Source organism: Mustela putorius, unplaced genomic scaffold (assembly GCF_011764305.1).
Source record: "Mustela putorius furo isolate JIRA1106 unplaced genomic scaffold, ASM1176430v1.1 tig00003858_pilon_pilon_pilon, whole genome shotgun sequence".
NCBI lineage: Eukaryota > Metazoa > Chordata > Mammalia > Carnivora > Mustelidae > Mustela > Mustela putorius.
The window spans coordinates 5,647,668-5,660,474 of record NW_025422010.1 but is presented as its reverse complement, the minus strand read 5'-3'; the positions used below and the strand labels follow the sequence as shown (position 1 = coordinate 5,660,474).

General features: G+C 43.9%; 1 protein-coding gene across 6 annotated transcripts in view; it reads left to right on the top strand.

The window, feature by feature from the left end:
* LDLRAD4 (low density lipoprotein receptor class A domain containing 4) overlaps window positions 1–12,807 on the top strand; it is a 417,410-nt gene that overhangs the window by 156,415 nt on the left and 248,188 nt on the right. For 2 of the 6 annotated variants that reach the window (XM_013051371.2, XM_013051372.2), the window contains one exon: window positions 1,959–2,428. The exons of 3 other annotated variants lie outside the window; for them this stretch is intronic. In XM_013051371.2, coding sequence (XP_012906825.1) covers window positions 2,389–2,428 — 40 coding nt within the window. In that variant the 5' untranslated portion in view covers window positions 1,959–2,388. The remainder of the gene's footprint in view (window positions 1–1,958; window positions 2,429–12,807) is intronic. One more of the 6 variants, XM_045065344.1, reaches the window with a different exon arrangement.

Here is a 12,807-nt window from a genome sequence, read left to right as displayed (position 1 = left end):
TTCTATTTCTCTCCACATTTGCCTTAGTCTTTCCCATGGCCATTTGAAATGTGATATAGGATAGCTTGTTTTTTTTTTTTTTTTTAAAAGTAAGGGAGCAGTACTAAATGGGTGGCTCAGTTGGTTAAATGCCTGCCTTCAGCTCACATCATGATCCAAGATCAAGTTCAGCATTGGGCTCCTTGATCAGCAGGGAGCCTGCTTCTCCTTCCGTGTGCCATTCCCCCTGCTTGTGCTCTGTCTCTCTCTCTCTTCTTGGACAAATAAATGAATAAGATCTTTAAAAATATAAAGTGAGGTAACCGTACCTTTTTCAATGAAACAAGGTAAAATAGCCCAGAGTAAAGCAACAACACACACCTTCTCACACTTCAGATCGTCTCTGAGTTTAGAAACAGAGAACAAATAAAGTCTAACATTTCTGTACCTCGAAAGCACCATAGCAAAGGGCAAAGAAAATCAAGGTGTTATAGAGCAAGTGGGTTTTTTTTTTTTTTAAAGATTTTATTTATTTATTTGACAGAGAGAAATCACAAGTAGATGGAGAGGCAGGCAGAGAGAGAGAGGGAGGGAAGCCGAGCAGAGAGCCCGATGCGGGACTCGATCCCAGGACCCTGAGATCATGACCTGAGCCGAAGGCAGCGGCTTAACCCACTGAGCCACCCAGGCGCCCCAGGGTTTTGTTTTTTTATGGCAATTTCATTTCCTAAATTGAAAGGTATCATACACGTGATTAGGTTTACTTTAGAAGTTAATGTAGGACTTTAGGAGGCTGAGTGTGTGTGTTGGTCATTTTATGTGGAATGTTTCAACTCAGAGAAAAAATGTTTTGTTGCATTTTCAAGCACTTCAAAACCATTATTTGCATAAATGATTTTTTAATTAAATAAGTTTTTTACCTATTCATTAAGTTTATGTACTCATGGTATGCTACACCTTATTAATTAACTGTGATACTACAGGTACATGAGGGCAATACAATTGAATTTCTTAATATAATTATAGTCCTTCATTAATACATAAGGTCTTCCTTATAGTTAGTCTGTATTAGTGATATTTTCCTCTATTACTTTATATTTACAACAAGAAGGCTTAACGGAGTATACTTTTCTGTTATGTGCTGTTTTCTTAAATTATTTTTTTTCCCTCTAGTTTGATGATGAAAAATAGGAATGAAGGTTATATATTCGAAAGAGTGATGTAAATTGATTAGAGTGAAGTGACGATAATGGAAAAAGGTTTTCTTTACTCTAGTACTGGAGATTCCTATTCAGGTTCTCTTTTAAAATGTCTCATCCTTTGGGCTCCTAACATTCATGTTATTAGTGTTGTTTCTTATATAATATAACAACACTGAAATATCTGGGAAGTATTTTGTAAAGTGCTTTTATTGTTATGTAACATGTAATGTAAATTTTCAGATTAAATTTGCTTTTCCTTTTTACTCTTTAAAATATTGTTACAGGCCTTTGTCTTCCCCCTTGAGAGTCATTTTTTTAAGTTTTTTTTTGTTTGTTTGTTTTGTTTTTTAAATTATTTGACACAGAGACAGAGAGCACAAACAGGGAGAGCACCTCAGGAACAAGCTTGGGAAATGGGTTTCTTCTTCAGGGTATCTATGAACTATGTGACTGGGGGGAAGACATTTGAATGTTATGTCACCTTTATAGCCATTTTTAGCGAGGTTTAGAGCGGAGAATGCTGTCTTCTGCTGTCTTTTTTCTGGAGTGCAAGTAAAAGCCACCTCTGTTCCCTGCCACCTTCACAGACACTCAGAAAAAGATGTTGCACCTGCTTCCTACCGAGAGCTCCCCCAGTGCCCATAGCATGGCCATGATTACCACTCTGAGTGGCGTTTTCTTTCTCTCTCTCTCTTTTTTTTTTAATCTTTATGGGTCTACTAAATTGAATACTCCTGCAAGTCATCAGGAAAGTGATCTCTTTCTTTTTAATTTCAGCAAGGGGAGAGGCGAAGCACAGAGAGCAGCAGATCAGACCATACTGAGCTCCCTTAGAGCGGCTGAGACCCGTGGAGGATGCTGGCTGCCAAGTGGCTGAGGAGGGCTTCACTGTAAGGTGGGAAAGCAGGTCTCAGCGGGACAGCTTCCTCTGCTCCTGGGCTCACCATGGCCTTCACTCTGGCTGGACGGCTGACGTGACTGTGTGCCCCAAGTGTGCACGTTGCTGGACTGGGTGCTGTCCTAGGTACTGCCCGCTCTCAGGGTCTGGGAGCAGGGCAGGTGGGCATCAGATGCTACCAAAAGCCGGACGGGGCAGAGCGATGGACTCCGACAAGCCAAGATGGAAGTGACCTGAGGCCTCGCCCAGGCAGTTTCCTCTTGCCAGGATAGCTTAAGAGTTGGAGCACAGGCTTGTCTGGGGAGCAGTATGCAGGAAGCTGATTTTCAGGCCACAAATGCTTTCACAGGTGAGAATCCTTCACACTTAAAACTTTGTTTCAATTCTGAGTTGGGAGGTAATAAAATACCAAACATCCCTATGAAATGAGCGTGCATTTGCCTTTATGAACTGAAGGCCATACGGAGCCAAGGGGCTCAGGCTGCCATGGTAACTGATTTTGACAAAATAATAGTATGTTTTTCTGCTCTCTAAATTGGAATTTGAAAAAAGATTTGACATTTTATGATTCTGCTTTCCTCGAGTAATGTGGTGCACACAATATCCTGCGAGTCATTGTTCTTTAAAGGAAATGTCACTTGTAGAGCAGGGCAGGGGGCTGTGTTTTTCTTCACAGAACTAGGAAGACTGAGGGAATAAAGTTATTGATGATGAGTAACTTCTCCCTCCCCATCTTTAGCTTTCCTTGTCTTGTGTATTCATGTGCAAATGATGGTGGGGAGGTGGTTCTGCTGAACTGGCCTCCTAGCTGGGGTTCTTCTCAGATAAGTGAGCTCATGGGGAATCCCCACATCACTCTTTGACCTTGCTTTGTACCCTGGCTTCCGGTTGTCACATTTTACAGGGAATCACTTTGGCTGATACCCCAAAGCCATGGCCTGAAACACAGGGCCTTTTGAATTTGGGTCCTTGTTTCTTATTCTATTCACTTAATATCCCAGTGAGGCACTTAATCATTCTGGGCCTCTGGCTCCTTATTTATAAAATGGGGGCTGTGAAGTTGAAGAAACTCATGGAATCCAGAATAAACATTTCAACATAGAGGTTTTTGTGTTTGTTTTTGTTAGTTTTTTTTTTTTTAAGGAAAGATGGGGGGCACCTGGGTGGCTCAGTGGGTTAAGCCGCTGCCTTCCGCTCAGGTCATGATCTCAGGGTCCTGGGATCGAGTCCCACATCGGGCTCTCTGCTCGACGGGGAGCCTGCTTCCCTCTCTCTCTCTCTCTGCCTGCCTCTCTGCCTACTTGTGATCTCTCTCTGTCAAATAAATAAATAAAATTAAAAAAAAAAAGAATAAAGGAAAGATGGTAGGATAATCATGAAAATTTGGGCTGAGGGCCATACAGACTTGGATTGGACTCTGCCTTCTTCTCTGACTAGAGCTCTGCTCTTGGACAGTCACTGAGCTCTTTTATGTTTCCCTTTGCCTATTTGTCAGTGAAGATGGTCATGTTCAGTTCTCAGTGGTGCTGCTCTGAGGGAAAAAGAGACCACCTGTGTGAGATGTTGAATATGGAGTTTAATGCTTTCCAGGCTTTGGTTAGTATCTGCCAGTAACATGGGAGCCCTTGTCCTAGAGGTTGTACTGGGGAAGGTCCTCTTAGAGTGGTCACAGCCCTTTGAAAATGAATGAAACAGTATTTAAATGTAGATTCAGAGGAGCACACAAATTTGAGTGCTTTAGAACTATCTTCAGACTTCCAGCCTGGCTGACTGGAAACCCTACCCTCTTATCTCCCTTAATGGGGACACTTCAGCTGTTTCAGTCACGTGAGCTGCTCCTTCACAGAATGTCCCTTCCACTCTTCTGTGTGGACGGGTAGCACACAGGGCCGTGACATGAAGCACCTCTGTTAAGTGGCCAGGCCCTTCAAGCTCTTCCCCACTCCCTGGGAGACAGCTGGGGAGGAAAGGCACCCAGGATGTGCATGGAAAGAAGCTCTTAAGGCAATTCTGAGAGGAAGCGGGAATGGAAAGAACTGGAGTAAGAGCATGTGGTTCCCATGGTTCAACAAGTAGACTGGCCTAGTCCCCACACTCCCCTGCTGTGTCACTGCCGATGTGGCGGGGTGAGAAGCTCCTGTAGTTGTTGCCTCCTCCTGCCTGGCTCCTGAGACTCCTGCCTTATTGCAGTCAGCCCTTTAGAGGGCCCGATCAGGGGGGTCCACTGGTGCTCCACTGGATTCTAGACACAGTCTCTCCTGAGACAGGCCTTGGTCTGTCATGGTTCACCCTTGATGCAGTTTCGTTCTGGTCCCCACCACTTATTGGGTTGCTCTGCCCACCCCTGTCAGGATCACAGGCTGGCTTATGCCTGGAACCTTGAGGCAGTTGACTCTGAATAACGGAAACCCCTGGGTTCTGCCTGCAGAACTCACAGTAGTTAGGACAGTGCCTGAAATGTGAAGGCCCAAGAAAGTGGCAACTGTAATTACGACTGTTACTACCCTGGTTGTGGGCTGTGCACAGGACCCTGGTCACCTCCTCCCAATTTGCTCTTAGCCACCCTCTCAAGGCTCCTTCCCAGCTCATATTTCCTTAACTTCTTTTAACTTAGAGTTTATCCAGGGACTCTGTTTCCTTACAAATTTGGCCTCCTCCTAGTTGCATCAGCCTACCTGAATAATAATCATATTGGTAGCAGTAGTAAAATAATACCCACGGCCAGTGTTTTAGAGAACCTACCCTGTGCTTTATCTGCATTAACTTCTCTTTAGCACAACTCCGAGGCGCTATTAGTGTGCCGGTGTTATGGGTGCAGGGACACACTCAGCAAAGCCAGCAGTTACACTAAGCTGGTCCCCTAAGGAGGCTTACCGCTGCCTGGGTCTCCCATCAGAGGTTGGGATTTAATTAGCCTTTGTGTCACCTGACCCTGCTAAACCAGAACTTGGATCCTAACACAATGCCCAAGCACCCAGTGCATATGAAAGCCTGGCAAGCTTCGAGAGCCACCACTGTCCAAGGAGTGGTGTTTAGAGGAGAAGGGTGGGTTGGGAGAGTCTGTAATTGAAAAAAGGGACTGATGGGTCCCATTTACTCAGCAGAAGTGATTGAATTCTTTCTTTCTTTATTTTTTTTAAAGATTTTATTTATTTGAGAGAGAGGGGGTGGGCAAGTAAGTGGACAGGAGAGGGAGTGAGAATCTGAAGTGACTCCATGCTGAGTCCAGAGCCCAGCGTGGGACTCCATCCCACAACAGCGAGATCATGACCTGAGCTGAAACCAACAGCCATACCTCCACTTAAAAAGATTTGTCAGTTTATGTTTTATGTTTAAATACTCTTGCTGATGATATTAGCCTCTGTGACCTAGGGGGCTCAGGATTTTTATTAAAGAAGGGCTTAGGGGCTGCAGTCTGGCTGGGAGGGAAGCCTGGGAGACAGTGCGAAGCTGTGTTTGCATGGCAAGCCCACTGCTTGTTTTGGAGTGTGTGCAATTATTGTGATGACTGGTGGGAGCTTGGAAGCCACTTCCTCACCATGCCAGTGCTCATTTGCCCATGTTTTTCAAAGTCCCCTCTTACGTCTTATTTCATGTGTGAATGTAGGTGTGCACACATGGATACATATTACAAATCCATCCTCCTAATTTTGATTTTTTTTCTTGCATACAGGAATTTATATATTGTTTTAAATTTTCTCAGCACACAGAATTTGTTTGTGTGTGGTTTTTTTTAAGGATTTTATTTATTTAATGGGGAGAGAGAGAGAAAGAGAGAGCGCACAAGCAGGGGGAGTGGCAGAGGTAGAGGGAGAATTAGGCTCTTTGCTGAGCTGGGAGCCCGATACGGGGCTCAGTCTCAGGACTCTGGGATCACGACCTGAGCTGGAGGCAGACGCTTAGCCAACGGAGCCACCCAGGTGCCCCTAAGCACATATAATTTAGAAATGATTTTAATCATTTAGATACTATTTTATAACAAAAAACCCTTAATTTTCTCCTTTACAAGTACTACCTGTTCATTATACGCAAATCTGGAAAGCACAGAAAAACTGCAATTAGAAAAGTAATTACCCATATATACAGTCTTGCCTTATGAAGCTTTCCATTGTTAACATCTGGCTTATGTCCTTTCAATCTTTTCTTTCCTGGATAAATTTCTTTCTGCAGAACTGTTCATAATATGTATTCTGTTTTATCACCTGATCACTCCCTTCTAACATTACATTATGAGCATTTAAAAAAAAAGATTTTATTAATTAATTAATTCATTCATTCATGGAGCATGCAGAAGTGGGGGGAGGGGCAGAGGGAGAAGAAGAGAATCCCAAACAGAACCCACCCCCTAACCCCCGCTGAGCACGGAACCTGATTTGGGGCTCAACTTCACAACCCTAAGATCACGGCTCAAGCTGAAATCAAGGGTTGGACACAGCCAACTAAGCCATCCAGGCACCCTAATATTTTCTTTATAAATAGTTTTAAACTTGCTGCATAGTATTCTTTTATGTATGTGTACCTGAATTTTTAAACTGTGCTCTTATTAGACGTTGCAGCTTTTGACAGCTTTTGTCCTTACAGATAGTGCTTTGACAAACACCATTGTCCCAAATCTCTCCTATGGTTTGGACCCTTTTCTTAGGTTAGGTTCCCAGAATCAGAATTATGGAGTCCAAAGATGTGAACCTTATTAAGCTTTATGATTGAATTTTCCAAGGGATTGATTGTTCCTAGCTTCTAAGACTGTGCTGAGCTCAGTTTTTTCCTGGTCGCTGTTCATAGTTGCTGTGGCCAGTCCCTGCCATTCAGCTGGGATGAAGTGGCCTACCTGCACTGCCCGGTGTCATGGGATCAGTGCATGTTTATGGAGCTCTCCAGAGCATGACGCTACAAGGCTACCTGAGTGCCACGAACTAGGACAACGATGTTGAGATCTCATTTGGGCGAGTGAAATCTTAAGCGTCCCGGATTCGGTGTTTTTGTTCTTTTGGGCAGTCTTTCTGCCAGGCTTTAGTTCATGGAAGCAGTAATGTACATGGACAGACTCCAGCAAGATCAGATTCTTATTAAAAACACCCCCCGCCCCCAGTGCATCTGGGCAGGGAGAAATGGGACTCCTTCCAGACTGGGCTGGTCAGCTGTCTGATGAAGCATCCTAATAGTGATGGAGATTTCATCGGAGGTTTACTGTACTCTCTGATGACTGGGAGAGCATCCAGCCTGGGTTATCACTACTATATCCTAAAGAAGACGCTGGTTTCAGATTTCTGCCTCTTTCCCACCCTCAATGCCACCCTAAACTACTGTTTTGTATAACTAAGTGTCTTAGGCTTTTGGAATCATTTCGTTCTGGGTTAGAAGAAACATATATCCTTGGGTGTCTAAATAATGAACCAAATTCCTCTAGAATTTACATTTTTCTTGTGAAAAGGATAATCAGACCTAGGTGTTAAATACAGTCAGGTTACTTCGCTCATAAAGGAGAAGGACAAAAGTTGGTTTAATAGTCTTCAGGTGTCCGAAAGAGGGCTCTTGTATGGCTTTCGCTGACTGGGTTTTCTTAACCACTAATGATCAAAAAGGAAGAACCACTTAACTTGAACCGTCAGGATGCTTACTTCCCGCGTGGAATTCTTCCACGCTAGCTAGAGTGCTGGGACTCTGCGGCTTTACTTGGAGGCTTGACCAGAGGACTCTGAACAGCCCTGAAGGATCCTGACCCGACTTACAGCTTATTACTGACCCCTTTGAGGTTTTTCCCATGTGCTGACCCTGGCTGAGCTTAGTCCACACTTTCTAGACCTGCCTGGAGGATGCTTGTTTTAGGAGAGTTGTTCCACGATTAGAGGGGTGGTGGTTTGGCGGGGGGGGGGGGGGGGGGGGCAGGGATTCATGGCCAAATTCTAGAAGAAGAAATTAAATTGGTTTCTTAACTATAGAACTTTTCGTGGCCAAATTCTGGAAGAACAAATTAAAGTGGTTTCTTAACTATAGAGCTTTTCAAAGTCTTTCACATGAGACTTGCATTATGAAGGTCCCAGATGGGTAGAGTATGGGCAGCATTTCCCAAATGACAAGACCTCCAGGGCTTTTTAAGAAAGGAAAACAGAGGACAGCACTTGCTGCCAGCCTGTGGGGTTGCCCTCCTTCTAGCGGTCGTTGAGGTGTCGCTGTCCTCTGGCGCTAGTGAAGCAGCCCCCTATTGGGGCAGCTTTTATTGAGTCCATGTTCACAGAACTCTTGCCAGACACATGCGAAGTGTTGCAGATGAGGAAAGGGAAATGAGGCAGTCTGTCTTCCTGCCTCCGTTCCCCCCTTTTCTAGTTCTGTCAGCATTCCTTAAAGTGCAGCTTTAATGATACCTTCTCTTGCCCCCAAACTTTCTGTGGCTCCTTCTCGTTTCCTCAAGAGTCTAGAATCCTCAGTCTGTAGTTCAAAGTTCCCTAGAGTTTTCTTCCTTTATTCTCTTGCTGCGACTGAAGTTCTGGATAAACTGGACCACTTATTTTTTCTTTTTTTTTTTACATTTTTAAATATATCAATCCTTTACTCATGTTTTTCCATCTCCCTTAGACTTTTATCCTTCTATCATTTTTCTCTGACGTCAGGGTCTGTATTAGTTCCATGAGATCTTCGGTGACGTGCACTGGAGAAGCCCAGACGATCTTCCTGCTTGCAATTTAATAGATGTAGAAATGATTGATAATAATAGCTTTTTGTAAAATCTTGCATGCTCTGGCTTGAGGGAAGTTGGATTTATTAAGAGAGCATTCAGAACATATTGTGGGTATGTGCTTGGTTTTTACATTGTGCTATTTAGCTTGGCATCTGGTCCACAGTTACAACCTAACCCTTATTTAATAACATTATTTCTATGTGTAGATAATGCACAATTTAAGGTGTTTTGTTTAGTAAGTCCTGAAAGGATCTCCATTTTCTTCCCTCTAAACTATTCTGCACTGTTTCTAGAATTTTCCTACTATGATAGATGTGATTATCTTTTTTAGAGGCATTATGGTAGCCTAATGCCTGAGAAGTATATATACCCATTTTAAATAAGGACACGAAACAATTTCAGTGTTGCTGGAAGTTGTATTTATTTTAAGGTTATTTAAATATGTGTAATAAAATATAGTTATGAACTCCTCATTTTGATAGCTTTTAAATAGCTATAACATCAAAACAAATACTATAGGAATTATAAAGTCAAAATGGGGCCCTGGGTCGCCGCCCAATGGGTTGAGGCCTCTGCCTTCGGCTTGGGTCATGGTCTTGGGGTCCTGGGATCGAGCCCCGCATTGGGCTCTCTGCTGGGTGCGAAGCCTGCTTCCCCCTCTCTCTCTGCCTGCCTCTCTGCCTACTTATGATCTCTGTCTATAAAATAAATAAATAAAATCTTTAAGAAAAACATTCAAATTACTATTTAATCTGACATATATTTTTATTTTGCTGAAGCCTTTCATTTCCTAGCTTTTTAAATTTTTGAGCAGAGCATCCTAAAGGGTGATTCAAAGTGATGGTGGTTACTCTTTGCTGGCTGTTAGTATAAACGCACAGAAGTCAAGGCTGGTTTGAATGTTGGTTATAAGGAATCAGCACTGGTTTAAGTTGAATTCCTTGTTCTTGAATATCTGAGGTCAAAAATGACCTACAAATCTCATTAGGTTCTTTGAAAAATGTTAGCTTTTGTCCACGATACCTCTGAAACTTGGATGTTTATGTTATCCTCAAAAGGAGTGGTTTAGCTCTGCAGAAATCAAAGACTTTGGCAGAAAGCAGGTGAGTGCTTCAACATATGACCTCTTGAATTTCTTTCTTGGGTCCTAGATTCCTGCTGTATTAGTGTACAGAGGTTTTAGAATCCTTTGTTTCGACTACCTTGAGCTTAACCTTGAAGGATGAACTCAGAGGCCAGAGAAGGCATGATTTCCAGGGAGAAGCAGCCAGTGATGGGTAGTACTTTCCTCCAAATTCCTGTTCAGTGGATGTTGATGAGTTAGCTAAACATTCTGGACCATACATTTTACAACACCAAAATGGGGGTTATAAGAACTACTCAGTAGGATTTTATAAAGATTAAATGAAGTAACTAACATATGTGAAGTATCAAATAAGCCTAGCAGATAGCTGGTGCTCAGTTAATGGTTTTCTTCTCCCATCACTGGGAGAAGGAAGCCTTCTCAAGTCAAGGCTTGAGAAAAACCAAGGATTTATTTAGCAAACATTTGATGGGAGCTCATGCCACATCTGTGAGGTGTTCAGAACAGATTGATATGATCTCTCTCCCTGGAGCTCATGGTCTAGATTTCGGGTACAGAGCAGATGCCTCACTGCTTTTGTGGAGCTGGGAGCATGGTCTGGAGAGGCTGTGGACTCTTGCTCAAAGCCCTGGCCTCTCTGCTTCTAGAAGTCTCCAGCATATGGTTTCCTCTCTCCCTCATTTATATTCCACCCAATTATGGTTTCTGTCTCTGCACTCCACTCACTCGACCTGCTTTCTCAGAGGCAACCCTGAGTGGTGGTTTCTTTCCAGAGGCCTCTAGGGCAGCAGCTCTGTGAGGTCCTCATAGGCATGGACGTGTGCCTTGAAGGGTCTAAGTTGAAGTAACAGGTCTGCACATGCTTATTTCAGGACATTATGTTCAAATGTGATAGCTCAGAGGGGGATTAAAAAATAAACATTTGTGACATCTGGGTGGATTTTTCTGGTTCTATTTACAAATTTTAAGCACCAACAGTGAATATGGTAACATGGACATTTTCCCCTCTCAGCCAACTTCAGTACCTTAGAATGTTTTCAGAGCAGTGTGAGGAAAGCATCTCTTGGTTCCAGATCCAGGATGACCGTGCGTGGTCCTGCATACCCACAGGTAGCATCTGGGCTCAGGGCTCCTTCACTTCAGAGGCCAGGAAGCCATCCAGTCTTATTATTTAAATTTATTGTTGTTTTTTTTTTTCCCCCTGTGGTAAAATTTCGGAAAATTAAGGGTGGTTTCCTTGCCCTTTGGAATTAGTTATCCCTGATCGCAGATACACCATTTCACAGAGCTGACATAAGGAGTGAAGATTAATTGTCTGCTCTGCCAGGTGCTTTTGCATATGCAATCTCATTCAATTTTCACGACAGCCCTGGGTGGTATGTGTGTTATCCCAGGTTTATTGGTAAGGGAACAACACAGGCCCAGAGCAGGCTACTTGAAGCCATGTTGTCTAGCAAGCTGTGGTGCCAGAGTTGAAACACAGGTTTGTCTGTGCTTGAGCTGGATCCTAAGCATGCAGGGAAGCAGAGAGAAACAGGCCTTTTCCTTTAGAAATCAATGCAGGGAATGAAGAACAGAGAGAATGAGAGAGAAAGAGAGAGCGAGAGGAATTTGAAGCTTGAAACTGAACTCACACAGTAAGCATTTGTCAGAGAGTGTTGTCTCTTTTCTAACTTGGAAAATACAGACTTTTACATGTCTGCCTGTTAACCTCACCAGTTTTTATGTCATCCTGCTTTTGGGATGTTACAGAAACAAAAAAAGAATGAACCATGGCAGTGATGCTTGTGAAGCACTATGAATGTCCTTCCTGCCACAGAGCTGTACTATCGCCCTCGCCCCGCAAGGACGACAAGACGCCCTGGTTCGGATGCATCTTCTCTCTCTTCTCTCTCTTTATTTCCGCAAGCCTACACACTTATATACGCTTACATGACCAACCAGCGAGCAGGGTACAGCAGGGAGCGAATCAGGCTGTGCACCTAAACGAACAACTTCGCTAGCAACCAATGCTGTTTACTTCCTCTTTGGGCGTTCTGCTTAGTCTCACGAGGCAATCCTAACCTGGCAACTAGCCAGGCGCCATCTTTTAATGGCGGAGGCCACCCTGGCCAGGGGCCTGCCTCCGACATCTCCCCCTTTTTTCTTTTATGGCAGGGGTCGTGCCTGTCTTAGGTTGTCAGTGGCGGGGAATATCCTTACCCGTCATCAGATGGCAGATATCAATGCTCTGCGTCCTGTCTTAGGTTGGTATATTTCCCCCACCAATCTTACCCGTCGTTGACTACCGATCCAGCATACTTAGCCACACTTGGGGGGATGTTCCAGCCTCGATGGCTAACAAGGCCTGCACCGTGGCTTGCTGTTGCCTATGTTGCTGTCGCCTCCAAATTTGCAGTTTCCTTACTAGCAGAATCAAGCCCACTATGAGGATTGTCATCAGACCAATTACGCTAGCCCATTGTTTCGTAAAGGTTAACACATCTTGCAATGTTTTGATTATCTCTGGGAGGGTTGCAAGCTCACCTCTGGTGTTATTTATCCTTGTTATGCCTAGTAGCAGGTGCTGAGTATAGTTTTGGAATTCTGCGGACTAATTCCCCCGCAAGTATTGGGAGAGCTGTCGGGAGACATTCTGTAAGTCACTCATATTAGTATAGGCTATGGGAGTTACACAAATTGCCGGGAAGGGTACTATACATCCCAGTCCCAATAGGGCCCCCCATATGTCCACTTGTTCTTGAACCAAATCCACTCTCTGGTTGACTATCAGGATTCCTGCTTGCAGATGTGCATTGATCTGAGTCTGTGTTTGAAGGGCAGCCGCTGTTCCTTCTGCAAGGTGTTCACAGCTTCCGCAGTGGGTATAGTTGCAGCAAGCGAGACTGCTGCTGCCGTGGCAGCTGCTGTAGATATAGACAATGCTATCACAACGGTGGCTGTGATACCAAAATCTCTCTTCTTTCTG